At 42.7% G+C, this 27338-nt stretch overlaps 2 protein-coding genes across 29 annotated transcripts in view; both read right to left on the reverse strand.

Moving 5' to 3' along the window:
- Positions 1 to 378: 378 nt before the first annotated feature.
- On the reverse strand, positions 379 to 5176 carry scly (selenocysteine lyase). The gene is made up of 13 exons (XM_068591494.1): positions 5088 to 5176; positions 4202 to 4300; positions 3955 to 4064; positions 3668 to 3768; positions 3370 to 3547; positions 3157 to 3284; positions 2896 to 3051; positions 2705 to 2811; positions 2568 to 2604; positions 2337 to 2420; positions 1184 to 1283; positions 894 to 969; positions 379 to 795 (listed from the first exon to the last, which is right to left on the reverse strand). Exons 2-13 carry the CDS (start codon positions 4291 to 4293, stop codon positions 642 to 644), a joined length of 1323 nt encoding a protein of 440 aa, XP_068447595.1. The 5' UTR covers positions 4294 to 4300; positions 5088 to 5176; the 3' UTR covers positions 379 to 641.
- A 2848-nt stretch (positions 5177 to 8024) lies between these two features.
- The window catches only part of kif1aa (kinesin family member 1Aa), a 39622-nt gene continuing 20308 nt past the window's right edge, over positions 8025 to 27338 (reverse strand). For 3 of the 28 annotated variants that reach the window (XM_068591644.1, XM_068591642.1, XM_068591631.1), the window contains 32 exons: positions 27168 to 27248; positions 26884 to 27064; positions 26557 to 26629; positions 26179 to 26269; positions 25933 to 26081; positions 25656 to 25834; positions 25319 to 25456; positions 23273 to 23572; positions 21124 to 21242; positions 20924 to 21030; positions 20696 to 20831; positions 19568 to 19727; positions 19384 to 19474; positions 19177 to 19295; positions 19038 to 19093; positions 17500 to 17608; positions 17326 to 17392; positions 17141 to 17225; positions 16939 to 17044; positions 14726 to 14752; positions 12970 to 12993; positions 12388 to 12502; positions 12165 to 12298; positions 12014 to 12075; positions 11790 to 11935; positions 10035 to 10223; positions 9730 to 9801; positions 9495 to 9616; positions 9173 to 9316; positions 8887 to 9079; positions 8671 to 8789; positions 8025 to 8585 (listed from right to left, as the gene is read on the reverse strand). In XM_068591644.1, coding sequence (XP_068447745.1) covers positions 8543 to 8585; positions 8671 to 8789; positions 8887 to 9079; positions 9173 to 9316; positions 9495 to 9616; positions 9730 to 9801; positions 10035 to 10223; positions 11790 to 11935; positions 12014 to 12075; positions 12165 to 12298; positions 12388 to 12502; positions 12970 to 12993; positions 14726 to 14752; positions 16939 to 17044; positions 17141 to 17225; positions 17326 to 17392; positions 17500 to 17608; positions 19038 to 19093; positions 19177 to 19295; positions 19384 to 19474; positions 19568 to 19727; positions 20696 to 20831; positions 20924 to 21030; positions 21124 to 21242; positions 23273 to 23572; positions 25319 to 25456; positions 25656 to 25834; positions 25933 to 26081; positions 26179 to 26269; positions 26557 to 26629; positions 26884 to 27064; positions 27168 to 27248 — 3737 coding nt within the window. In that variant the 3' untranslated portion in view covers positions 8025 to 8542. Of the gene's footprint in view, positions 8586 to 8670; positions 8790 to 8886; positions 9080 to 9172; positions 9317 to 9494; positions 9617 to 9729; positions 9802 to 10034; positions 10224 to 11789; positions 11936 to 12013; positions 12076 to 12164; positions 12299 to 12387; positions 12503 to 12969; positions 12994 to 14725; positions 14753 to 16938; positions 17226 to 17325; positions 17393 to 17499; positions 17609 to 19037; positions 19094 to 19176; positions 19296 to 19383; positions 19475 to 19567; positions 19728 to 20695; positions 20832 to 20923; positions 21031 to 21123; positions 21243 to 23272; positions 23573 to 25318; positions 25457 to 25655; positions 25835 to 25932; positions 26082 to 26178; positions 26270 to 26556; positions 26630 to 26883; positions 27065 to 27167; positions 27249 to 27338 lie in introns of all 28 variants that reach the window. The other 25 variants (XM_068591655.1, XM_068591660.1, XM_068591650.1 and 22 more) reach the window with 18 other exon arrangements.

Consider the following 27338-nt stretch of genomic DNA (forward strand, 5'->3'; position numbering starts at 1 on the left):
GAAAGTGACACCCGAGCGACCAGCCAGCTGGCCGACATGGCTTTTGGAGAAGAGGGGAGGGGGGCGGTGAGATAGAAAGGTGATGAAAGACGGGTGGAGGCACTGCCCTCGTGGCCTCCCCGCTCTCCTTTGTGTGCCGGTGACCGTATGCTGGCCCACGCGCCGCCGCCTCACTGGAGACGGGGGAGCTGAGGCGGCACGGGAACTTAAGTAATGGGAGAAGTCGGTGCCAAGGCCCGGTGGATAGCGAGGGCTATTCTTTACAACTTAAAAAAATCATCTCAGTGAGGGTGACTGAACGAATGATACATTTGCATGATTATGATAAACACACGATGGTTTATAGCTCTTTGGATTTGAGAAGAAATATTAAAAAAATTGTATGTTCATGTTTTATTTCCAAAACACTCATACATGTCCCACACCATACACTCCAAACTGAGCTCCTCTCATGACGTGATGGAAGCTGAGTCCAGTCATCACATCCACAACGTCACATCCACAAAAATCTTCCCTTTTTATTAATTATCTTACAAATATTTTTGCATGATCAGCTAAATGTCCCCATAAAATGAAACGTTCTTAAGACTCGCCTGAACTTATCTGACCTACAGAGCGACTGTTTAAGCACATGGACGCCATCAGTCCATTTCTTCCAGCTGCCGCACGGTCTCCCTCAGGTCCTCCACAACTGCGTCTACGTCAGCTTTGGTGGTTGCCCTGCCGACGCTCAGCCGCAAGGCACCAGCTGCCACCTCTGAGGGGACGCCACAACTCAGAAGGATGTGCGAAGGCCTGATGGACGGACACAGGGCAGTGCAGGGTTACGTGGGTTGCGATCAATATGGCGTCTGGACAGAAAAAGTAACGTGGTGAAAGAGGGACTCTTTTACCTGTTTCTACTCTCTGAGTGGCAGGCGGCGCCAACGCTGGCCAACAGCCTCCTACAGTTGGACAATACCCTCCAGCCTAAAGTTGGGGAGCGTGAGAGAGAGAGAGAGAGAGAGAGAGAGAGAGAGAGAGAGAGAGAGAGAGAGAGAGAGAGATATTAATCATTCAAAGCCTTCGTGGCTTACAAATAGCCCAGTGCAGGTCACGAACTGCCTCTTACAAACATTGGTGTAGGGTTAGAGGACCAGCCAAAACAGACATAGCAGGGAGACGAAAGAAGTAATGACATCACCTTGTAATGTTGGGCCCAGGATGGACACGTTACATGTGTTCGGGAGGATATCGGATCCGGGGTAATGGCTGTTGAAGCGGATCTTGTCTTTAAAGATGGCCTGAAAAGAACAACACATTGATGGTACGTTTTTTTTTTTTTTTGTATAAAACGCTAGAAGGATGATAATATGTTAATTATTCAAAGAAGTCAAAGAAGAAAAATCCCTGTGAACAGTAATTGTGTAAAAGTTCAAATTAGAACAGTGCACCCCACAGAGGTTTAGATCCCCCTCTTCCCTCACAGACGAAGAAGGGTTGAATCCCCCTCCATTGTCCCTCCCAGCGCCCTCTCGGCTAAGATGGCGGGGGAGGGAGGGGAACAAGGATTTATTCATTCCACTCGAGACCAACTCGAGTGGATCATAACATAGAAGGTGTATAAGTCATCTACAGGTACTGCAGGTCAAATGAGACCAAACCCTGCTATGGAGGCCTGTTTATGAGCAACGATAAAGGCATGAATGTGGCCACCTGTAACGATCACACGTGACTTTAAAAAACGCGTCGCTAGCAAAACCATTGATTGCCTATGCTACATTACGCCTTTCATGCGCGCTTTATAAACGCTGCGCGATGCGTTTTTTCAGCGCATTTATATGTTAAAATATTCTGAACTTTAAGCGATCACTGTCACACTCGGCCTTTAAAAAAAAATGCCCGGCGCATTTAAAAAAAAAACTACCAGCGCGTTTTTGTCAAGGCATTTTTTAAGCGGCTGCGCTTTAAAAAGTCGCGTCCTGTGTGATCGGCAATTAAGGCTAGTTTTTAGCCTCGCTGATTGCCGGAAATGCCTCTTGAAGCAGTTGTTGACCCCATGCGGCCCCTAAAGAGGAGGGAAGAGTGAGCTGTCAATATAACAGTTTTTTTTTAAAGATTGCGAATCACCTCAACGACGAGATGTCCTTGAGCATACAGTCATAAATGGGCACAAAACATATCAGGCTGACGGGTCCAGCAGTTTGTGAGATTGAACGTGGACAGACATACACGAGCGCATGATCTTCCGGTGCAGATGATAACCTCAATAACTCCAGAAACTGCAACATTACTACTGTTACTATTGACAGATATCACAGACATAGCATCATCTCCCAAGACGGAATCAAATTTACCTTCAGTCGGTCCTCCATGTAAAGTTTGGTACTTTGCATATGACTCTCATAATCCGATAGATTAGAGGTCACCAGCTCCGCAGCCTATCAGACACACAATAAATCAATACATGCATTATTACATCGGAAAAAATAAATAAATAAAACTAATTTAGAGTTAAACATTATTCAGTCGAATGTTCTCAAACTGAAGTGAATTCCAGTAACACGCATATGGAGTAGGAAACATACCTTCCCCAGACCAGCGATCATTGCTGTGTTTTCTGTGCTGTAGTATTCAAGAAGACAGAAAAGAGACCCGTATATTTAGATGTTGGCCGTTGTTTCACTCATACTTTGTGCTTTATTGATCGACTGCCGTACTTTACCCTGGTCTGAAGTTTCGCTCCTGTCCTCCTCCAAACAGCATTGGATACAGCGGTGTTCTCGTTCCTGGCCCGTTCACAAACAAAGCACCGATCCGAGGAGCGTAGAACTGGAAGTGCCACAAGACCGTTCAATAACATGTCGCCCTATTCGTGATGCAAAACCAAGATACTTTATCTGACGAGTGCCTGACCTTGTGTCCCACGACAGTCAGGTAATCCACCCCCAGCTCACAGGCATCGACTCTGATTTTCCCCAGAGCCTGAGCGGCATCGGTGTGAAGCAGAATCCTGAGCCGCTCCTGCTGCTTGTTGAGACATTTTATTCTCTGGCTGATCTCTGGGACAGGCTGACGAGACCAAGGAGTTTCAGCACTTAGCTTTTTTTTTTTTTTTACATTGGAATTGTATTTTAAATCACATTCACAATACGATAAATGCAACTATCTGCTTACCATGATGACTCCTGTCTCATTGTTGGCCAGCATGATGGAGATGAGACAAGTGTTGGGACGCACCGCAGCAATGACGTCCTCCACCTCCACGCGCGCTGTCATCTTTGATACGGGCACATATGTCACATCTGTGACAAACACACAGTCAAGAACGCAAGTAAGCGTAGAGACGCAACTTTGGACTAGTTGCTCCAACAAAGCGTGGTCTCCTACCTGCCTTGCCATCTCTCTGTAGGTGCTCAGCGACTAGTTTGACCGAGTCGTGCTCCACATTGGAGGTGATTATGTGAGGAAGGCCGCTGCTTCCATTCCGGTGTCCCTCGTGCTGCTCTGCAGCCGTGCGGCTTTTCCTGAAGTGCTCTACAGCCGTGTGCAGCACCAGGTTATTGGCCTGGAGGAAGATGTGTTTGCTTTGAACAATCCCTGCGTGCGTCCGTGACATTACAGTTCTGCACAAATCATATTCCAGAATCACATGAAACTAGAGCAAAAAAAAAGAAGTTCCTCTTGCCTCTGTTCCACCTGACATGAAAATGATGTCTTCTGCTTTGCCTCCAACCATTCTCGCCACATTCTCTCTGGACTGATTTATTGTTGCCTTGGCTTTAGCGCCTACAAATAGAATTGACTTAGCACCTTTTTATTGGTTGCACGTTGAGATACAACATTATTGCTCAGGTGCTGAAAAGGAATCAATAACTCGTTAAAGTAAATTGCTTTACGCACATACATGCAGCTCATTTCCAAATCTAACAATATGTCAATGGCTTTTTTGGTGAGGGTTTAAGTATTCTTCACCTGCTATATAATTGCTACTTGGGTTTCCCCAGGCATCCTGGAGGGCTTCAGAAATGGCCTGGATCACTTCTGGTTCCAGCGGAGTGGTGGCATTGTAGTCCATGTAGATCCTACATCACATTATAAACAGACATCTTTCTTTTTTCATGTACTCAGTTCAGCGTAAACAACACGCATTCACAAAACATCAAGTGCCTTCCACTGCCGACTGACACGACGGCACCAACCCGAATCAAAACCTCCCCACCTGTCTAGATTCATTTCTGAGTAATGTTGAAAGGAAGGGCCAGTGAAGGTGTGATCCAGTGCAGAGGTGGCGTCATCAGATTGCTTGGCCATAATACTCCTAGGGAGAGATAAAACATTTAGCAGGACGTCTTTGCAGATTTATTAGTCAGGCAATATTTCCAGTGTTTTTTTTTTAAATTTGTATCAAACACTATTCAACTTGTGTGAAGCAAAACGTCTATTTACATTTCTCTACTTTTAAATCAGTTAGGGTTGCATTTATTATTTGTGTGTTTTGACAGCTGGTTGGACAGTTGGAGAAGTATTATCCCCATGGGAGTGGATGCTTGCGAGGGAAACAGCAGGTGCAACTGAACCTCAGCTACAGTGTCAGCTTCTGTGCCCTCAAATCATACTCAGTTATCACACCACGTGGCGTGCGATGAAATGCCATCTGTGTGTCTCTAATACAGGGGTCAATTGGAGCCAACATTAATGACGTAAGCGTCACCACAACTCAACGTTGTCCCGTCATTCCGCTGTCTGTCGACAGCGGACGTGACAGGTAACGTTATTACTTCAGCTAAGCTAAACCGGGACGGGTCGCTTCCTTGGCACCAACAGTGCAGACGGTTAACAGGAAACGTGTAATTAACTGCTACATTAAAGCAACCCGTCTCGTACGTGGCCTTTGTCTGCAAGACCGGGGGTACATTTTGCCAGCTAACGCTCCTTTACTGTGAGTAACATCTGCAAGTTAACTGCAGCTACAGCTAGCTAGTGCTGCTAACGTTAACTAGTGTTTGATAGCAGGAGTACATTTCACTATTATCCTGCTTTTCACGCCCTCAAGAGGAGTCGGGAGCGTTCTCCTTCGCGCTGAGAGTATCGGCTGCGTGTCTAACCTTGTGGAGGGATGTGACGGCGTCCTGAAGGGGTTTATTAGTCTGTGTCAGTCATTCGCTAGGTAACTGTGGGTGAGGCGAGGCGCTGCTGCGCTGGATTGCCAGATATCTTAAAGGGAAAGCTGCAAATAAATAAGTCGGGGACTCGTCAGAAAACGACGCAACCTATTTAGTTCAATGTTTAAATGTGTGGTTTACGTTATCAATTGCATTTAAATTGTATCCATATCACTTTGGAACAAAGCTAGCGTTTAGTAAAAGCAAAGACCTCAATCTCTTTTTCATTTTTGTTTACCTATATTTGAAACACTAATTTGTTTTGTAATGTCAAAAGAAATAGAACAATATATTAAGTAGTATAGTAGTAGTAGTCTGTTAGAGGAATATTTTAAATCATAAAGATAAAGACACATGCAATATGAAGCAGTCCCAAAACTCGTGACTGTTGTTGTTTGTTTGTGCTTTACTTGTGTCCTGTACAGAAGAGGAGTCCGTGGCTTCGTGTTGCATAATGTCCATGTTTATTTCATATATGACAATGTGTTTAGTGTACACAAACATTTGACGCTAAACTCTCAACACTCAGAGACACTGACTGAACTACTACCCATTGAAGATTTTGTAAATGGGTGCAACTTTATAATACACTGTTCACAGCAATCATGTTTATATACAATGCAAAATCATTTGAAAACGGGAAAAGAAATACATGTACGGGTGAAAATTGAAATTTAAAAAAAAATGTGAATGATGTTCCCTCAAAAGTGGGGAGTTGAGGGAATAGAAAAAGTAGATGTTGTGAAGGTTGTCAGAGCATGATGGTGACGTGCATATTGAAAATAAAATACAAGTGAGACAGTGAGGTTACCTACAGCATTACTCCATACAAGATGAACCAAGCCTTATCACAAGTATAATCACACAACCTTCACTTGGTTCCCCTACAGTAACATACCCTACAATCAATAAGTAACCAGACTGTGGAAACAAAAGCACAAGTCAACATAACCCGTCTAGCAGTTTTAAGTTGTTTTTCCAATATCAATGTACATTCAGTGTGATTTATTTTTGTGTGACTTGCACCAAGAAAACTTTGGTTGGCTCAAATTTGACACACATAAAAAAAAAGGCCCAATGAAAACACACATGGGTAATCCGAGGACAGAGATCAGGCTGGCTCACATTTTAAGAGAGGGGTTTTAAAGAATACGAGTCAGACATGAGTTATCGAGACTGTGTAAGGTACAGCAGGGTCTTCCCTCAATGATAATGGGATGAGGATGCTTTGTTAGTATCTTAAGTGTCGTGTAACGGACGTTTGACTGTTTCATTAGCCACAACATGTGTAAAAGGTTTTTAAGATAAGTCAGTCTCAGAAAATATGGTATTGTGTGGATTACTACCTCAGCGGCAAAAATACAAACATACGATATGCTGTTACAATGGGAGCGCTTTGAAAACAGTCTGACGGTGGGAAATGTTGTCCGAGTTCGTAAAGTGACGTGCGACAGTCGGTGCGCATGCGCTCTAGGCTGGCTGACCTGAGGCATGCCAATGTCAATCAAACTTCACACAATTGACAAGGCGTCACTTGATTTTAAAGTCGGATTCATAATTTAATGAAAAGCAGTTGGAAAGTGCATTGTTGCACTTTTAATAAAACATTAGATAAAGGGATGAATTTTAAAAAAGGAACAGGAATTAGTACATTATTTTTTTTTCTCACAGTCATAACATGATTGTTGAACACAATCCTGAAATACATTAAAGTAGTTTTTACTGTATGGACATGAAGTCTACTCTTTATACCGCTGTTTTATTGACGTCCTGTGTGACAGCTGATTGCCATATTAGATACATCATGGACATAAATTATACATTTGTTTGTATGTAAGTGATGATGAGGATGAAGAGCAGGAAAGTGGTGCGATATGATCTGCAGACACTTCCAGAACAGTAATATATAGCAGCATGGATGTAGTTTGAGTACGTGGTGCAGAGGCTTACTGTACAGTATGATTGAAAATAAGAGAGGCACTACATTTAACCAATATACACATCATTCAGAAAACCAGTTCCTTATTCTGTACTGTGAGGAAAAGTTTATATTTTTAGATAATTTCACAAGGTACCTTTGTGCAGCTGACGATGGTCAGACCACCGTGTTATTTTCCACCTCACAACTTGGTGACCTTTTCAGAAGTGTATCTGTTGGGTCAAAGGTCAGGTGTGACTATCCTAAGGGGGATAGTGTCATTCAAGTAATCTTCAGCACAAAGAAAGGGGCCAATCATAAACTGTTTAAATAGCGTTAATTGCATGGAGACAGAGTTGTTTTACTCATAACATTTAAGGAACTCATATTTAAAAGTGCGGTGTGCCGAAATTGCATGTTACTACAACTTTAGAAATATAAATGTCTTTGTAAATAAATACATGCAGAAATAAATAATAAAGCTGTTAAATATCTAAATATATCACATTTTAAAACAAATAAAATTCAGGTAGAGAATGAGGATTAATGGTAACAACGACTTATGATTACTTATTGTGTGAATGTAGATGCCCTTGGTGCTCCTACGAGTAGCTAAAACGACATGGAATGATCAAAATGCCACAAGAATGATGAGGATATGCCATTCCCTTGCCAGGCTGTGTGCTAAAGTTTCTAAGAAGTTTTTAGATTCAAGTACCAGAAAGAAAACATAATTATTCTACAGAATTACACTCAACTGTCTTTTTTTCTTCTTTTTTAGCGTTTACTTTTTGTACTAGCTGTACGTTGTCTGCAAACCAGTTTAGACACTGTGTATATATATATATATATATATATATATATATATATATATATATATATATATATATATATATATATATATGTATATATATATACATACATATATATATATATATATATATATATATATATATGTAGCTGCAAACTTGAGAGGAATCAGCATGATTTCTTTTTCTATTTACTGATGCAAATGGAGAAACGTGATCCTCGCTGATGTGGCAGCTTCAGGTAAAAATAGATGTCACTGCATTGTTTTTAAGGAGTAAATGTATAAGGCTTGATGTGTCACTGACAACAACTACAGTACATTACCATACGTATGTGATCTGAGATAAGAAACTGTTGCTACTTTCGCTGTTCGTCTCTAACCGTCCAGCTTTAAATAAACTCCGGTACAGTACAGTGACAGCTTTTTCAAGAGGATCTTCTGATTACGAGACTCACGATGCAGCAAAGGCCTGACATGAAATGGGGGCTTTAGTGCTGAGGACACTAGTGATAAATCGAGAACGTACAGGACAGGAGAGTGATGGTTGTTGGTGACTGTGGTGAGGGAGGGTGTGGGGGAGGGAGGCAGAGGGAGCTCAGCACAAGGGGAGGAATAAGGATCTATGTACATCTCAAGTTCAGCCTTTTCTCAAGAGAATTGAGTCTTGTTTCACATCCTCATCGGTCCGGCTCGTCTTCTCGACAGCTTCGACCTGAGAGGCAGAGAAGAAAATGTATTTGTATCAAAGACGCAAGTTTGTGTTTACTTTTACCTATCGCCATGTTAGTTTTTTCAACCTGATAGTTCCAGCGAGGAGGGGATTAAACGCATACAGCCAGTCATGCATCTCCTTGTCATTAGTGGCTTGTAGCAATATTCCGCGATGTTCTGTACAGACAGCAAATGTGTACGGCGTCTGGTGAAAGAACCAAGAAAAAAAGATTCAAATACCATACATGAGGTTTTTTATTAATAGCAGATAAGAAAGTGGGAGCTTTTGGTGAATCACCAACCTTCAGCATTGCCTGCTGGTCCTCACTGTACTCCACCTGGGCAGAGGAGAGGTTGAGGATGGCCCGCTCCACCGAGTCTCTCTCCGCGTTGTAGATGTAGACGTATGGCCGCCGGACGACCACGTAACGCTTCACCCACCCGTTGGTGTGTGGCTCCAAGAAATGCAAGTAACCCTTCTTCGACACAATTGGGCTGCCAAAATAAGAGGTCAAACGTCACCGCATGTAAAACCAAGTAAGATGTCGTCACTGCACTAAGTGATGAAAGTCACTGGGGAAGGCTCACCTCACTCTAATCTCCTGGATGTCAGGGAAAAATCTGCGGATGCGTGGTTTGGTTTCAGAGGCTCCGTTGGTGGACTTCTTGGCCTCTAGGTCCTGCTGCACGTCAGGACTCGGGCTGACGGCATGAGAGCGAGGCATCGGGGGTCTATGTTACAGAAACAAGACGCCTATGAGCCCTCGTAACACAACACCTATCTACACCGTATGCAACCAAAGTGATCCTTACATCCTTGGAGCACCGTGATATCACACAACATTTTATTCAAAAGAAAAAAGAAAGAGCTACAATAGCTACCAGTGATGACAATTGCTAAGACACTGACCTCAGTTCAGGATCCCCATAGCAACCCTCAACCAGCGAAGGGCATGTTGACGAGGGTGTGATTGTGTTGAGAGCGGAGATTGAAGCAGAGTCTCTTAGTATTGTAACTGACATCTCCGATATCTACAACACACACAAACGCACGCTCGCTCAACTGAGAGGAACCAATCAACGAACATCAAATCAGATTTACATTCTTTTCATGTGTAGGTTTGAAATCCGAGGTTCAGCACTACCTTGCTCTCACTGGCGCTGACGCACACGTGGCTGTATTCTCGGTTGAAGGAGTGAGTGAGCAGGCGCAAACACTGTGTAAAAAAAGGGATCTTAAGAAGTCTTCCACGGTAAAATCACATCTGTAATATCAATATAAGGAGGGTCTGTGACTCTATGTTGATTTGCCATAAATGTATTGAGTTATATTCAGGACAGACTTTGACAGATTAAAGACAAACAGCACACACTCTGACAACAAAACATAATGAAGACTGCGCTTCAGTCAAACAGGAAACTCAGTATCCACTAGGTGATGACGACTGACCTTGGCAGCGAGCTCCCTCTGCCGCTCAGTGGTGATTTCAGAGCTGGAGCTAACCTCCTGGTCGATCTCTTGGGGCTGGGGAGACTCGCTCAGCTCCTCGGTGACGCAGGACTGCAGCGCCTCCTGGCCCATAAGCATGGTCGACTCCAGCTTCTCCCTCAGGAGAAGGTAATGTTTGGTCTTCTCTACCTGAGAGAAAAATCACATCAACATCGTTGACAATGTCCCTTGTGAAACTTGAAGAAAGTTGTTTGCAAGCAACATTTGGAAAGTGCAAAGGAAAACTGTTTGTTTGAGAAATTCCAGTCTGGTTTCCATCAGTGGCACAGCTGCTTTCAATACCATAAATCATAATATTGTATAGTTTGAGGAAATGGTTTGGGATATCTAGTACTGTATAGCTTTTGAATAGTTTTCATCCTGTTCTTCTAATTGTAACTTTTTTGTATGCATTGGTATGTTTCAAAGGAGTGAAAAATTTCCTGTAAATTTCCGGAAACTTTCCACGGGAATTTTGGCTCGGGAATTTTGAAAAAAAAAATGTGCCTACGATTTTTTTGCAAATCATATAACAGGGAACTTAAATGTAGTTGAGAACAAGACTATGTACGCCGAGCTCAGCTGGACCTTGAATGCAGCTGATTGGGAACATTGTTTGCCAGAAACATAAACGTAAACATAAAACTATCTGTTGTTTTTGAACGTCTTTGTCATCAGTGTTGCGTCTGAACGTTTCAGCCCGACGCTAGGCAAGTGTGAGAGCGCCGATTTGCGTGGAGGGCAAGACCAGTACTGCAGACAGAGATTTCAATTATAGTTGCAACATATTGAAAAAAATACCTGAACTAGTTCATTTTTCGGAGCTGTGAACTTATTTCACATTTTTTAATTAGGAACTATGAACTGAACTAGTTCATGTAGGTCCTGGAAGAAAGCATTTAGACCTGAAAGGATTCAGGGAAAAACACTACAGAAAGAAATTTGTGTTGGGGGGTGGTGATCATACGAAATACACCTTTTTTTTATTCAGCGTTCATGTTTTCGTTGTTCGATGAAAGAATGAAGTCCAACTTACAAAATGTCAAAAAGGTCAAAAATGTAATTTTTAAAAGTTGTATTATCAATGTTTGCGTGCATGTCTGCTTATGACAAGGTAAATACAGTTAAATTACCCCAAAATTTCCAGTTTATTCCTGTTAATTCCTGTATATTCCCGTTTATTCCCGTGGAAAGTTTCCAACTTTGAATATTCCCAGAATTTTGCAATCCCATGCATTGCTGACACTAATGAGTTACTCAAGGATACAACCTAGGTCCTCTCTTGCTTTCCCTTTACCTGCTACATTATCTATCAGTTCAGCTGTGTCTCTTATCACCGCATCAATGATATCCAGCTTCAAGAAACATCTGATGTGAGATATGCAGTCATCTTATTTCATTTAAGATGCATTGGAACATAAAGCTGATAACTGGAGCACAATTTCAATTTGTTCAAAATTCAGCAGCACAAGATACGGTATTAAAATAGGATCATACACTTATATTACATGCTTTGGACCTTCCCTATAATAACCCTTACATTTTGTTCTTTCAAATTATGTATTATAATATATTAGGGTTTCTCTCTATGAAGTCATGCAATCTTTCTTTACCTAAAACCATAAGGAAGCTGGTAAAAGCAGCATAACCACAGCTAGGCTACATGGTTAATACATGTAGCTTGTGCTATGAAGGAAAATTAACTAAACCCCTCACATCTTGGAGGAGGCTAAGTTTCTCCAGCTCCCACTGATGGTCCAGAATGAGGCTGTCACTACGGGGCCTCCACCCGGCCAGGTTCTCTTCCCCGCGGACGTAGGCCACGGAGGTGTCCAGCACTCGCCTACGTCTCCTCTGCATACCTGGAAGGGTTAGATGCAGGGTTAGAATGTGGCAGAGGTGAGCTGAATGCGAAATGGCGACTTTGCCCGGACTCTCACCTGGGCTTCCTGCATCAGCCAGGTTACACAGGCTGACTTCATAAACTCCTGTTACACGGTTTCTAGGAGAATAAAAAGACAAAGCTTGTTGTCAACAAAGAGAATACAGGAGGTGCACAATATGTTCTATGGTCTGAAGTGTTGAACCGACCCATCTGCCGCTCTCAGGCTCCCAGTTCCAAAAAGGTTTCGGATAGAGCGCGAGGCAGAGAGCTTCGTGTCTCGAGAGTAAAACACCATGCAGATATCTTTGGTTATGATTGCAGGCTGGGTGCAGTTCTCCATCTGCAAGGAATGTGAGAGAAGGCATTTCTTATATTGATCCTCTGGAGTAATTAACACATCACTTGTGAACACAAGGCACTCTGCTGTACCTCCAAATAGGCCGAGAGGGTCATGTAGATCTTCTCCCCGTATGGAGTGACTCGGTTTAGTAGCAGCGAGTTGTGCATGGAGCTATCCCAGGCGGCCTCAAAGCGGTAGAAAGTCCTGAAGTGGTTCGAGGGACAAGGGTTAGCCAAGAAAATGCATCAGCAGTCAACAATGAATTCCTGAATTCTACTTGAGCCACAAATTAGCAGTCCAAGCTAAACCCATGCTAAAGCCTGTCAACCTCGCAACAAGGATGTTAACATCAAAAATACAAGTGGACTAAATTCTGATTTGTTACACTGACAACACAATATTATGATTTTTGTTTTGTTTTAAACCATAAATTTACTATTAGCTTTGTACAGTAAGCAACATTGCAGGAAGTATTCCTTAAATGTCAGTACAACAAAAGTGCCAATGAAATCTTTCTGCATGCAACAGGCTGACTGAGATGATGCTCTGCTTTGTACAAACACTATAGAAAAGCAAAGAGAGCTGAGATGATTCTTAGCATAGAAAAAGGGAAAGGGGAGGGGGCGGGGGGTGAAAGACAGCCAGATGAAAGGGACAGGGCAGTGAAATACCTATGGTCAACTCCCAAGGAAATGCTGTGAGAAAGAAGAAATTAGCAAAAGAGCAGAAAGTGAGAGACAGAAAATGTATTGTGGTTGTTTTGGCTTGCATGGCTGGGGTGGTCGTCTCTGTTTCACACGGTTATCTTGTTATGTAAAACACCGCCACGGATGGTACAGCTCCCCCACGAGAGAGCGCTGAGCCATCCATGGGAAGGTGCTGATCGACTGGATGCAATCTCACATCCCTGCCATAGAACAGCTCAAATAACGGTGCATGGCCACTCCTCGAGCGGAGAAAAACAATACGGCTTTCTGTTACGCCTCTGATTTACTCCACACGTTAATGTACACGATTCCTGCCCCTCCCCCTCCCCTCCACCCCCGAGGGGAAACAATCACACACTGAAAGCTGTTATTCCTCTGGCCTGAATCCCGGTACAGGCTTGACTTTAAAAAAAGAAAACAGATAATCCAAGTATGAATTGCAAAAGGAAACTAATGTTTCTGTACGTTGTAAAAAAAACGGCTGAATGGACCCTTCATGAGGTTCAGATGTTGGGCCCGCTGGCTTTGGACTGAGGTGACCTTGTGGGAAAGTGAACAATGTGTCACCCAGAAGAAAACAAACAGCAACAAACTGAGTTGCCTCTGCAGTCAGGAGAACTCACTGCTGTTCTGTGTGGAGAAAAGGGGATTCAGTGTCGAGATGGCCTGTTTTTTAAGTAATTAGCAAATGCATCAACTCGCACGCATGCACACGCACACTTCTTTCCCAGTAGTAGAAAAGTGTTCGCTTACACTACAAGGGAGCAATTTCCTTTTTGCACTGCACCAACATGTGCTTCGTTGCGTTTTTACTACCTCCTAAAAACGTGGGAGCCAGGATTGAAGTCATGATGCTGGCAAAACATGTGAGAGCCCGTTTGTTTCTGGCGTTTGGCAGAGTTCCACTGAGGTACGAGATTCAGAAATCTTCACAACATCGACGCAATTCTAAGCAAAGTGCTACTGGTGAGGTAATGGTTCAGTGGATTACTTTTTAATGGCTGCATTTAACAGCGTGCCAGAGCGGGCACTGTAAATGATGTGATCCATATTACAGCACGGACGGACGGTGTTCCTGTTAATAATCTGGAGCTGTGATGGGAAACACTCACTCTCTGTAGGGATTAGAGATGACTAAGAAAAGCCATGGATTCACAATATTGCTCCACTGCAATATGAAAATAACAAACAGTGAAGCAAGTGGCAAATAAGCAGCAGTTTCTGAATTTCCTTGCTCGGGACAGGACGCATCTCAAGTACTAATACCTCTTACCTATGCTGCATTTATTCAGGACCACCAATAAATAGAGCACAATCATGTCAGATGTGACTTTTCAAATTGAATCTCTGGAGAAATCAACAGCTGTAAACAATGGTGAATCAGAGAGTGTGATACTGGCCCCACGACACCTTGGGCAAAGACGTAACGCAGGACAGTCGACATGAAACAAAGCGAGCCATGGAGACCCTGTTCCACCATGAACTGCAGCCTGACAACAGCGCGACACACACACACACAGCCAGCGCAGCAAGACAACCGGGGGCATGCACAGCCATATCCCTTCTCACTCTCAGAGGCACGGATGAATTGCTGACAGCGATGGCAGAGAAGGACAAGGGGCAAAGAGGGTGAAGTGGAAATGACAGGGTGTACAGGACGTTAAAGAGATGAGGCGTCTGTGTAACTTAAGAACATGAGAAGAGAGGCAAAATAATATACCTAGGCATGTCCGAATCAAGAAACTGTCTGCAAAAGCAAAACAAAACAAAACAACATTCTGTTAGTGGACTGGAGGGAGAAAAATGTTAGCATCCATATAGATATATACATTGATGTTAGTCTATGAGCAACTGAGCAGGGACCACACTTGACCACAACCAGACCTGGTGCTGAGCCCTTAAGCCACAATTCTTGGCCGCTGAGGCCGCAACGGGACAAACGCTGAGGGCTGAAAACCTTAAGGGCGCAGCACCGTGGTCAAAGGAAAGCCAGTCGAGCGGGGCCGCTGGTCAGTGCTGCGAGGAGCGCGCAGTGTCTTTAGACTAAAACTCAGTGAACCCAGGTCTGGGGGATGGTGACGCTGGTGTCGTTTGGCTTTTTTTTGGGAAAGCTATACCCCGAACACAGGGGGGTCACAAAAAGCATATGTATGAATGGAAAAAAATAATTTAAAAATGTTCATGAGCATTTTCATAAAACTTGGATACTATAATCATTTTTGGATAAAAGACATTAATTTATAAAAAAATTGAAACTGATATTTGTGAACATGAACCATTGTAAATACACCCACACGCTACCACTTTATGAGCCACCACAAATGAACACCTTTTACTTTCTATGTCGGTTATGTGTCTTGTTGTCTTGATTCATGTGGCATTTTCTTGGGTTTGCTCTTGTAATGTGTTTTTTGTCTGTTGTGCACTGTGAACCTTGTCTGTTGTTGTCTGTATAAGTCTGTTGTTGTCTATGGTGACAAATGAGTTTCCCCAACTGGGGATTAATAAAGTGTTCTATCTATCTATCCAAAGTGGTGATGTGGATAGTAAGATATTTGGGATGTTATATAAAAAAAAAGTTCATTTGGATTTTTTTATGCCAGTAATTAATGCGTTTCTTGAATAAACATGCTACATAACATATGACACAGGTTCTCGTTATAAATCTTAAAAGAAACCTACTGCCCCCTACTGGCTGGCTGCAGAGCAACAAACACACTTTACCACTTTGTAAGTAGGACTGTCTTTTTCATGAAATCACAGGTAATGAAATGTCCTAGAAGATGTCAGTCACAAGGAGCTAACTTTTTTAAATTGTATTTTTTTTAAATTAGACATTACATTTGTGAGTGAATGATTAACAGAGACTGTTTTTTGTTATAATCTTTAGTCAATCATGGGATTTAATAAAGGGATGATGAAATGTTATACATCTGACTTATGGCATCACATTGAGTCGAAATACAGAGTCAATGTTTATTAGTGATTTACATTATCACTACTCAGTGATACATGCTGCTAGAGTTAGAAACACATGCATTTTAGTGTCATTTTTGGTGTGCTGCTGTATTAGACATATTCATTCAGCAGTGAGATACAGTCAATCGAAGGTGCTTGGTTAAAATACGTGGCTCTTTGGAGTCTACAAGCACAAGCAGGTTCAGCGTCAGTGGTTAGTGGGTCTAATCATGGCTGAGAGATGAGACGGGTTAGAGGTGAGGTGGTAAAACAAGGTGAGATGCAACGTGTAGGCACAATGATGGCAATCAAACCAACAAAAAGCACAGATAAGCACCATGGAGGGTCGCACAGCCAGCACGGACGAGGGAATCCATAACTCAAATGTGGACTTTTCAATTCACTTTGCTCAAGGTCACTATGGATGTTTTTATATGTGGCCTTCTGCAGTTAGAAAGGGGAGGAAAGAGGGGGGGGACTATTCTCATGCAGACACAATAATAAAAGATACAGCAGTACACTACTGTTTGCTATGCATCTGCCTGTTCCAGTTGCCACAATGGTAATAAAGTGAGGTGGTCGGATAACACTCTTGTTGAAACATCAAATTGTTTCCAAATTCAGCCAAGCTGCTACAAACTTGTGATAAACAAATAACCTATACGTGGGCACTAATACGGAATCCCTATCGACCATATATATATATATATATATATATATATATATATATATATATATATATATATATATATATATATATATGTGTATATATATATATATATATATATATATATATATATATATATATATATATCTGTGTGTATATATATATATATATATATATATATATATATATATATATATATATATATATATATATATATATATATATAAAGAATCTGAAAAAATATTCCAAAAAGTGCTGGCCCATTGTTTGCAACAGTCTTTCCATCAAATGTCTCCACTAGTACGTACCGGTCATCCCTCAAGGGCCTGACGTAACCAGCAGACAGGATGTTGAGAGAGAGAATATTAGGGTCAATGATGGTCTCATCAGCTTCGGGGGTGTTGCGGAGACGACCTAGGAAGACACAAGTGCCCCAGTGAGAACGGCTCACGCATGAGGCAACACCACCGTTTGGTTTTTGAGGCAAGAAGGGCTGATAACCAAACTCACCCACAACCAGCTCACGGATATCCTTCCACTCCATGTCACCCCCTGACTCGTGTACAATGGTGACGGTGATTCTCCTCTGGAGGCCCTGTGGTCATCCAGAGAAGACCAAAAAAGGAGGACTGGTTATGCTTGGTTCAATTCAGATATTCCAAATATCATATCTGCTCACCGTGTGATGGACATACCTGGTGCAGCAGGAACGTGCCATGACAAGGCATTCCTCCTCTGTGGTCCACCACTGCAGGGATGTAGCTGGAGAGACACAGATGAAAACAAGCCACTAAGTAACAGTGCTTTTTTTACATCGTTATAACTAATCCTATTAATTGTTCATGGGAAGCCCTATCCAGGATACTCACTCTCCTGTGGCCTCCAGCTCGCAGATCTCAAAAAACACCATAAGATCATATTTGCAGTGGCAGGGTCCTGCCTGAGGGCGAGTCATAGTTGTCAGCTTGGTGGCAGGTACTATGTTTGTGGGGTGAAAAAGGAAATAAGAAGCATGTAAGACACGTTGAGAGGGGACTTGTGGGTAACAGCAGGGAGCTGCTCTACACCTACGCGGGGAAGAGAGAGGGAAGAAGAAAGGAATCAGTAACACAGTGAAAGAATGAAAGGCTTGAGGAAAAGCATATGCACAAACTCCTGGAACATTACTCTCCTCTGACAGTATTGATGTTGTTGTTCAGAATTGTTTTGTGGAAATTATTAAAATCTAGTCTCACTGTTAGTTAACTGCATTCCTCCAATTTAGGTAGTTGTTCAAAAGAAGTTAAGAGTTGCATGAAACAAAAAACATTCACATGCAGTTTGGCCAAAGCTTGAGCAAACATACCACATACAAAATTAGAAACATTGTATGTAGTGTTTTATATCATGTGTTATATAATTAAACACAGAACAAATTAAGTGTACAGTATATACATATACCTTGATGTATATGTTATTTCCTTAATTATTATTTTGTTGTATTTATTATTTCACTTTCGCTGTTTCCTAGCTCTTTTGCATGTTTTTTCATACAGCTATAACATGATTTTTTATCACAGGAGATTAATAAAGTGTTATCAATGTAATGAATACATATTTAACATTCCCATGAGAAGTATTATTCATGCCCAAATACTGCAGCAGAAAGGCACTGTGATCCAGTTCAACAAGAGGGAGAACTGAAAGGAGAATCCAACACGCAGGTATCACAGTAAACACACAGTACACCAGAGAGCCAATCCAACTGAATCCTGACACACGAAAACTATCTTTCTATATCAAATAGTTTTAATTATTTTAAAAGACCATAAAAGTGGCTGATTATTTGTTAGGTTTTGGGACACTTTCACAGAACATCAACCCAATAGAAGGCAGGACTTTAGTGTTATGTTTGAGCAGAGTTGACGCTCGTTGTCACAGCAGCTTCATCTGCTGTAAAAGTAACACGTAGCACTCTGAAATAATAGTCAATTCATTCCCTGCTTTTGGAGTACAGTTTAAAGTCACGCCGTGACTAACGCTTGATATAAAAAGGCTTGCAGTAACAGGATTCACTTGGATCCGACATCAAATAACCAACCCGGCTTCTGAGCTTTAATAACTGAACAGATCGAGATGGGTGGAGCTGTCAGCTGAGCTCGCTCGGTTCCTTCCAGTAAGAAGGAAGCAGCCAAGCCGGCGGCAGACAGAGCGTGGTCTGACAACGAGTCCACCAGCACCCCATTGAACACATCTGGGACCAGGTATCGGATTAGGTCCAGCGATTTCTCCCGGTCCGGCGAGGTGTCAGAGTCAACTGCTCATACCCAACAACATGAAGCTACGATGACATGACTTGCAGGCAGACCAGTACGAAGACAGTACAACATGAATAAATGGAGGAATTCAAGCCAAAGAGTTTATTTACCTGGTTTTGACAGAGGCATCACTCGTGGGAACTGCCTTCTGCAGGGACGTAGCGGACTGGTAGTAGAAATAACAATCGCATGTCAATTTATGAAAACACAACCGTATACATTTTCTCTGTCTGCTGATAGACTTCATACCTCATGACGTCTTTACAGAGTGGAAGAAAAGGCTGTTTCTGGTAGTGTCCAAACACCTCAAACACTATTGGCTGAGTCTTGATGTAGTCAACAAAGGACTTAGTCACCTCAACAGCAATCTAAAAAAAACCCCGCAGTGATGTTAAGGCACTTCACATATTCAAACTTCACAGCCCATTATTGGACAGACTGGCTTTTGCTTCTTACATTCTGCACGTGGTAGAAGCCCAGAGGGGGGCCGCGACCAGTGTTTTTTAGAGGTTCAGTGGAGAAGGCCTCATCGTGGCGGTGGATGAAGCTGAAATCAATCCAAGTTGCATAATTTACATGTGAAACTGTAAAAGAAACATGATAGATATTGACAATATGAACATAATAAAAACATTTTTACTTGAACTGGCAAAAGATGTCGGCATATTCTGCAGAGATGCTGGAGGCCTGCAGGACGGTCACCCTGAAGGTGAAAATGCTGCCTATCTTCAGATGCTCCAAAGTTGTGTCAAGTGGGCCGTCCTGACTCTTTAGCGGACTCTCCAACTCATCTACGCCAGCTGTGACGAAACACAAAAGAATATAACAATCAGACACAGGTTGAAGCCGGCATTCTAGGTAGCCCTTAGATGAGTTTTTTCTAAGATTTGTGGCCAAGTTATCACCTGCTCACTGTTTTCTCCCACACAGCAAATTCCACCAAAAGTCTTACACAGAAATAATCAATTTGGCATGACTCTAGTGGACAGGTGTGCCAGATTTAGGCCACTTCTGGGTCAAAAAACTAAACCAAACGCCACCAAACTGCCCCAGAGAGGAAAGCTAAGCTAACCCAGCTAGGACTTGAGGCTACTCCACTAACCAGCATGCTGCTGGCTGTCTGATGCCTGGTAGCAGAACAATAAGATGGATGAAAGCAGCGAGAGGTCAGTGACTGTTGAGCCCACATCACAGAGACCCAGATCAAGCTGCACTAGACGAGGGGACAGCAGGACAGAGAGCAGGATTCCGGTGGGACGAGAGGAGGTGTACTCTGTGTTTACATCATGATGCTTGGTGCTCAACCACAATCAAAGTTGAAGTTCAATGTTGAATTGTTTGTGAATTGTCTTGTTGCTGAAGTTAACAAATCTGCTTGATGCAACAACAAAAAAAGGCACCACAGGAATGTACCACTGTTTTTGTTTTGTTTGTCACGTGGGCTGAATTTCATTGTGCATCCCTGTGTTGCATAATTACAATAAATGATCTTTGAATCCTTATATATAACTAACGTCTTTAAAGGAAATGATGTGATGATGAACTTATGTATGGAGACAATTCTCCCATTGAATTAGCAGAAAACATTGTGATGAAGATTGTTGTTGAGATATGAAAAGAACCAAATTTCAATAGAAGGTTTTTGGCCCTATTGCCCACTACACACACACACACACACACACACACACACACACACACACACACACAAACACACACACACACACAAACATACAAAACATGCATCCGCTCACTCAGAAAATAAGTTTACCCGCACATGTGTTATTGTTGACCTCATCAGCCGAGGGTCCCAGTTCTGCATTCTGACCCTCTCCCTCCACGAAACGAAGCTCCTCCTGTGATACCCCTGTGCGGGACAGCCCTACGGAGCAGGTCTCGGACTGGAACTGCAAAAGCAAGTCGCAAGGCGGACTAGTTAGCAGGTTGGTATACACAGGTGGATCCTGCATGGTCTACTTGGGGTGATTAATTTCTCTACCTTTTCATATTGCTGATCCTCAAAGGAGATTTTGGCAGTGCCCGACTGCCTCACTCCAGAGCCGTAGTCGGGAGCTTCCTCGTCAGCTGGAGGAAAACACAAAGCACCTTCACTTCACTCCCTCTAGAAGTCACACACACGCCTATCCCGCCACGCCGCCTCCGTCACATCGGCGGCGAGGCTGAGGGTGCAAGCCTTACCTGATATGGCCTGCACCGCCACACGAAGGAAGCCCTTCACTTCGCCCCGCTCGCTCACGATGGCCACGCGGTGGACGAGAGGAACCGGGTACAACAGGTTGCTCAGATAAACGAAAGCTCTGAACCAGAAGCAGAAAGAAAGAAAGAAAGAAAGGAAGAGAGCAAGAAAGAGAGATGCGGTAAAAGATTAGAAACAACTGATCTCAGGAGACGGCTCACACTTGATAAAGTCTCACTGGACTGAACAACAGAACACACAGCTGCAAAGCAACCAAACAGAAGCTGGGACTGCTCTTGCGATGGCCATGGCTGCCCTTTACTATCGCTTTTTTTCCCTACAAAATAATGATATTTTTGGGACTAGTATGGGTCACATGCAGTATTGCTTAATTTTCACATTGTACTGATGAAAGCTTGGTAAGGCTAAGGAGCATGTGTGTGAGGTTCAACTTGTAATTATTTAAATGATTGCAAAATAACCAGCTCACTAATAAGCTGGACAGCAGATGGTTTCTATGAGTAATGGATTCCATTACTGGAATATTGCTGTTAATTGTTTTAATGATTATATGCTACTGTCCTAACATGTGCATGTTGGACGTGCCTCAATATGAAAACACTACACATCTAATGTAAAGAGCCAAAATTAGCACTAGAGGCTCTTTGTATTTGCATTAGCTTTGAAAATACTTTGGTTGTGACTTCTGAGGATATAAATGTAGGAACAGCGGCACTAGGAATGTTCCTATTTTTTGGTTTCTCAATCGCTAGTTTTAAGTGATGATGCTTGATCTTGCAGTTAAGGACCACATTTCACACGAGACAATAGAGGTAGACATTAGGGGGGGGTGGCGAGAGTCTAAAAAGGGAGTGGCTTATGACAAGATTGGTGAGGTGCAAAGAAGGCATGCTGAGGACAAAACAGGTGAACAAATATGCTTTTAACGTCTCGACTCAAAGGAATCAAAAGCAAATGGAACAGAAATCATCATACAAACATGGCTCAGCTTGAATAGAAAGTGCCAACAGCTTGATGTACTTAATGCTACACCAAAAATAAAAGAAGAAAAAAAAACAATGAATGACATCATAAATCAAAGTGCACCTCTTGGGACGAAGTGCTAATTTGTGCAAAAGAGGGGCACTACTTCATCATACGTATTCAAGTAAAAAAATTGACAAAAAAGGTCAAAATGAAAAGACTTGTGCTCTGGCATGCCTAAAAGAGACAGCTGCAGTAGAAACCAGCTCTTTCATCTTGAGATTTTGAGTCTTCCTTGAACACCACTTTGTTATTTTACATAAATCATTTCAGACTCTTTCATGCTCATTCAGGCTGGCACAGCGTGGTTTGAAACCTCTCGCTGTTGGTTCCCGTGTTATGCAAAGCCGACCGGAGTAGTACTCCATGAGACATGTCAGTGCTCTGGCTAGTGAAGGGTCTTCTGTAAAAGCCACCAGTTTGCTTTTAGCCACAAGTAAGTGAGACACACACCTCAAGCAGCTGTTGAGCGTCAACTTTGCTTGAATTTCCATGGAAACAAGTGGTATGAACTGACCCACCCCTGGGCTGACTTGTTTTAGAGGTAGAATTGTAATATGTTGGAGAAGTTTTTATCTCCTGCGTTCGTGTGAAGAAACATTTAGCAAAAAAGAAAAACAAAACAAAAATCAAGCTGCAGTCAAATTTGATGAGATTAAAGATAGAGAGCAAAGGGATAAACCCTGAAGCCCAGAAATGTCTGCTCAGTATCATGTTCATAAAACCAATAAATCGGTATTGTGGTCTGACATTTGGGAACATCTGTTTCTCAAACATGAGACAACGTGACAATTAAGACAGGGAGCAGAAACTAAAATGGCTAGGTAAGAAGATGAAATGAAATAAATTATCCACTGAGGCTATCTAACTGAAATGCCCCGACTCCATGTATATATTATAGCTAAGGTTACTTGTGGCAACAGGACAGAAAAATGTAAATTACATGTCCTCATGCACACAGGACTTTGTGAGAGCACACACTGTTTCTGTATTATGAAAATGCTGTTACGTGCCCTGTGCTAATGTCTACTGAAGCAAGCGGACCCTGTGTCTCAGCGTGAAAGAGCTAGTTTCCTCCAACCAGCATGCTCCCGAAACCTCACCAACCTTCCCACTACACTGAATAATGGTGAGCGGTCGTAAAAGGGATCCTGGCCTTCGCCGGAGCCTCGGCAGAGCTCTCCCTCATCATCATCATCATCATCATCCTCCTCCTCCTCTCCCCCGAGCTCCAAGCACGGGTCGTCCAAAAAGATATCATCGTCCAGGTCCTCCAACTCCTCCAACTCCTCCCCTCGACCCTCCCGCTGCGGGTCAGCCAGCTCAGTAATTTCAGAGTTGGAGAGGGTCGGGGACGGGGTGGGGTCACTCATGCGCTCGCTCATGCATGTGTTGAAAATGGGGTTTCTGGTGCAGCCAGAGACATGGGAACTAGGTTAGAACAGTTGGATAGAAAGCACACACTTGTTCAAACAAGAGGGGTGGTAGAGCACCAGAGATGGACTGGACCACAGGAGAAAACCTGTCTTCCTTTTAAAGGGATAGCAGATGTTTTTGAGGTGGGGTTGTATGGGGTAGTTATCCATGGTCAGTGGATGAGCAACAGGAGATGGAGTTTGGAGAAACAGATAGGAGGACCAGCAGAGGGGCAAAGCGGTGTACTGCAGTGGACGAGGGCAGCAGCAAAACATATGTTCGGCACCTGAAAAACTATCTGTATCAGGTGTATACACTCTGTTTTACCTTCAGACAGCCCTCTCTGAATCCATCTGTATTCTCTTCAAAGCTGCAGGCTTTTTTGACCCAAACAGTGATTTTACCCCACAGAACACAGGAGTTCTTTGTTCTACCACTGCCTTGATCGGTAAAAGAGTTAGTGTTATGATGTAACTTTGGTATATCAAACTACTAAAAGTAACACAAACAAACTGGGCAGTGTTAGACCAAGAACTCCCAACTGTTTTTGTCAAAAAGGAGTCTCGTGGCTTTGAAGAGACCACAGATGGCCTCAGTTCCCTGTTTGAAAGGGCTGTCTGATGGCAACGTAAAGCTGTGAAAATCTTCTCATTATAGCGTACACTTAAACGGGTACTGCTTTGCTCCTGTGCTAGTAGTCTTGTTTGTTTCACCAAACTGGAGGTGTTTTTAGAGTGCATAAAAAGATTGAAGCTATTAGTCCGAAAAAAGAAAAAAAAACTTGGGTTAGGGGTGCACTTTAGCCGATTTTGGTCGAGATGAGTATTACAACAACAAAACACCAAATAATCCTTGGAAGGTTTTTTTTTTTAACCGGCAAAACTCCTCCCATCTGTTTTACAGATGAAAAATCCAATTTTTTAAAAAAGATTTTTGCTGGAAAACTCAATTTCACATGGCAGATCTTTTGTAAAAATCTAAATGAGCTAAAAGATTACATATTTCAAGGAAACGTGTTTCAGAATACTGACCAATCATTTGTGCTTGTCTTTCAGGAACTAAATGCCATTAAAGGCTTGGTGCTGAATATTACGTAACAGAACCATGTGACACTGTGTGGGACCTGTTTGCAAGAGAGAGAGAAAAAGGAAGAGAGAGAGAGCTTGGCGAAGATTGGAAGGTTGTGTGCCAAAGTGGGAGAGAAAGAAACAGCAGGCTTTGAGTGGGAGGACTGAAGAAAATGTTGATCTCAAATGTTCCAGATGATTTTTCCCATAAAAAAGACTGGCCTGGCACCAACTGGCATTTACTGATTTTTTCAATTGGTTGTCAAATCCATCCGTGTTAGAAAAGTTAAAAATTGACAGTACTGAGATAAAACTTCTCAGCGAAGAGAAGATATGGCACAGGTTTGTTTATTGAATAATCTCTATTCATTTTAAATATCTGTTGTAATGGAGAGATCTGATGACAGTGGTGCACAGACTGGGATCACCAGATATGTGCATGTCATGACGGTGACTCTGGAAAGAAGTGGGCTACAGTCTGCTCTCAGTCATTATGGTCCATCAGTTCACCCCAGGCACAATATGTGGTAGTTAACAGCCTCCCATTGTCCCAAATGGAATGCCTAACCCTGGGCTCTTTCTGTTTTGACCTTTTATACGAGTTCAGTGTGATTGCCATCCTGCCCTGTCCAAATACTGCAGAGGGCCAACCGTGATCCGCAGCATTTACCTGCCAACTAGACGGAACCAAGGGAAGCGGTCATAAAACGGGTCCCCTCCGGTCATCACGTTTTCCCCATCTTCAGCTGTGTTGTTGGGCACATCAGCAGCACGATCGTACATCTCTCTCATGAGATCCAGCCTCTGTCTGCAAGAAGCAGCAACAGTTGCCACATAAAGTCACTGGAGTTAATGAAAAATGTTCTAGTGAATATTGTGATATAACTGATAAATACTTTCTGTACCATTGGTCCCTCACAAAATAAATGCTTTTTATACATTATTATATTGTACAATGAGAGTATCAGACTTTTAAAACATTGTTGCATAAAGACATGTTCATGTACCTTAGTTTCTCTAATGTCCAATAGTGGGTGGCTCCGTTTTTCTGATCCTGCACCTCCACTGCCACAATGGTGCGTGGGAACTGTCGCTTCTCTCTGTCCTTGGTCGTCTCAGGAGGTAACAGGTCTGGAGGCAACGGGGAGTAGAGTGTGTCTGTGAGCAGCACAAACTGGAACTGAACCTGCAGGGGAACAAGAATTAGTGTGGTCAGAACAACGTGTTATAACATCTATTTGTGGATATACTGTCAGCTGAAATGATCACAGCATGTTGTCGAACCTTCTTCTTGAGCTCCACGCTGATGGCATTGGCCTCCTTAAGGAAGATGGCATTGCCCCATAACAGGTCACGGAGAGAGGTAAACTGGTAGCACCGCCACTTACGAAAGCTCCACACTGCCAGCTCTACTTCCCTCTCTGTCCATTGCACTGGTGGCAAAAAGTAAAAAAGGATAAAACCATCTTTAGTACAAGTACGAACACAATATGTGTATGTACTTGTACTGAAGATCATCATTTGCACTACCTTCCTCCTCTGGTTCTTCTTCTTCATCAAGGGTGTCTGGGTAGTAACTGTCCACTTGCTTCTGAAGAGCCTCCAGCTTGCTCTCATAATCCTAGACAATTAAATAATGGAGAACATATCAACACAAGACATTTAGGAACAGATGTCAGTGAATAAACTGTAAAACATGGAAACATTCTTTGAGGCTTGTTTTCATTGGATGAGATTTTCTTTTACCAATTTTCAATTTTTTTGTCAACAACCTAAATATAGTGTATTTTTTAAGTATATTAATGCCCAAAACATCTTTAGATAGTGCTCAAAAGTTTCAGTTAGATCCAGCCTCCCATGGCTTTAATGATTAATGTAAACAGCACACATAGCTGCTCATTACTGTACCAGTCGTTGCTGCTCCAGAAGGTTGTTGGCTTCCTCTCTTTCTTTGCGATACTGGTCCTCCAACTCCTGCAGTCTAAAGACAGAAAAAAACTTGTGTAAACAAAACCGGTTTGCTACCTTGGTGTTGCTGGAGCAGCACGCAATTTACTGTACTTTGTGCCGCAAGGTTTCAGTGTCACCATGACACTTCTTCCCTTCCTAGCTTCTTTATCTGTTTCTGTCTACAATGCGGTGGTGAGACGCTATCTGCTACCTACATAGGCTTTCTAAAAAAAGTCAGGTATGAATGAACAAATAATTGGCTTACTATTTTCCATCCAAAAGTACCTTTGCTCCATTTCTTGTTTCATGTCGATGCCCTGTTTGTCCAGTAGCTCCCTCTGGGCGAAGGCCCAATCCACGGGCTCAGCAGGGGTTTCTGCACATGGTGTCCTCTCCCTTTCTGCCCGAGCCTGCACAGGGTGGTTGAACCGGAACACATGGCTCTTCCCCAGGATGATGCGATTTCCTTTACGCAAATTAGAAGTCAAAATGTGGAGTATACCACAAACGCACGTTTCTAGTAGGTACCATGCATAAGGAAAGGTGAAAATCACAGAGAGCTTACGGACCTGATTTGAGGACAGTGGGCTCAGTCACCCTCTTTCCGTTGACATAAGTCTCAGCTCCTTCACACGGCTCCAGGACAACTACTAATTACCAACAGAGAGGGCAATATGAGGCTCCACTATCTGTCTGTCAATATCAAACTGTGACGTACACAACCAAAAGCCTACGGAGCA

Source organism: Clinocottus analis, unplaced genomic scaffold (genome assembly GCF_023055335.1).
Source record: "Clinocottus analis isolate CAN_PGR_092001 unplaced genomic scaffold, fCliAna1.0.p SCAF_25, whole genome shotgun sequence".
NCBI lineage: Eukaryota > Metazoa > Chordata > Actinopteri > Perciformes > Cottidae > Clinocottus > Clinocottus analis.

Excerpts from the sequence above, each read along its gene's own strand:
- scly (XM_068591494.1), bottom strand. The coding sequence starts at position 4,293 with ATGGCCAAGCAATCTGATGACGCCACCTCTGCACTGGATCACACCTTC. Across the intron at positions 2,812-2,895 it reads TGACTGTCGTGGGACACAAG|TTCTACGCTCCTCGGATCGG; the intron begins GTCAGGCACTCG and ends TGGCACTTCCAG. Across the intron at positions 970-1,183 it reads CCTGGGCCCAACATTACAAG|GCTGGAGGGTATTGTCCAAC; the intron begins GTGATGTCATTA and ends CCCCAACTTTAG.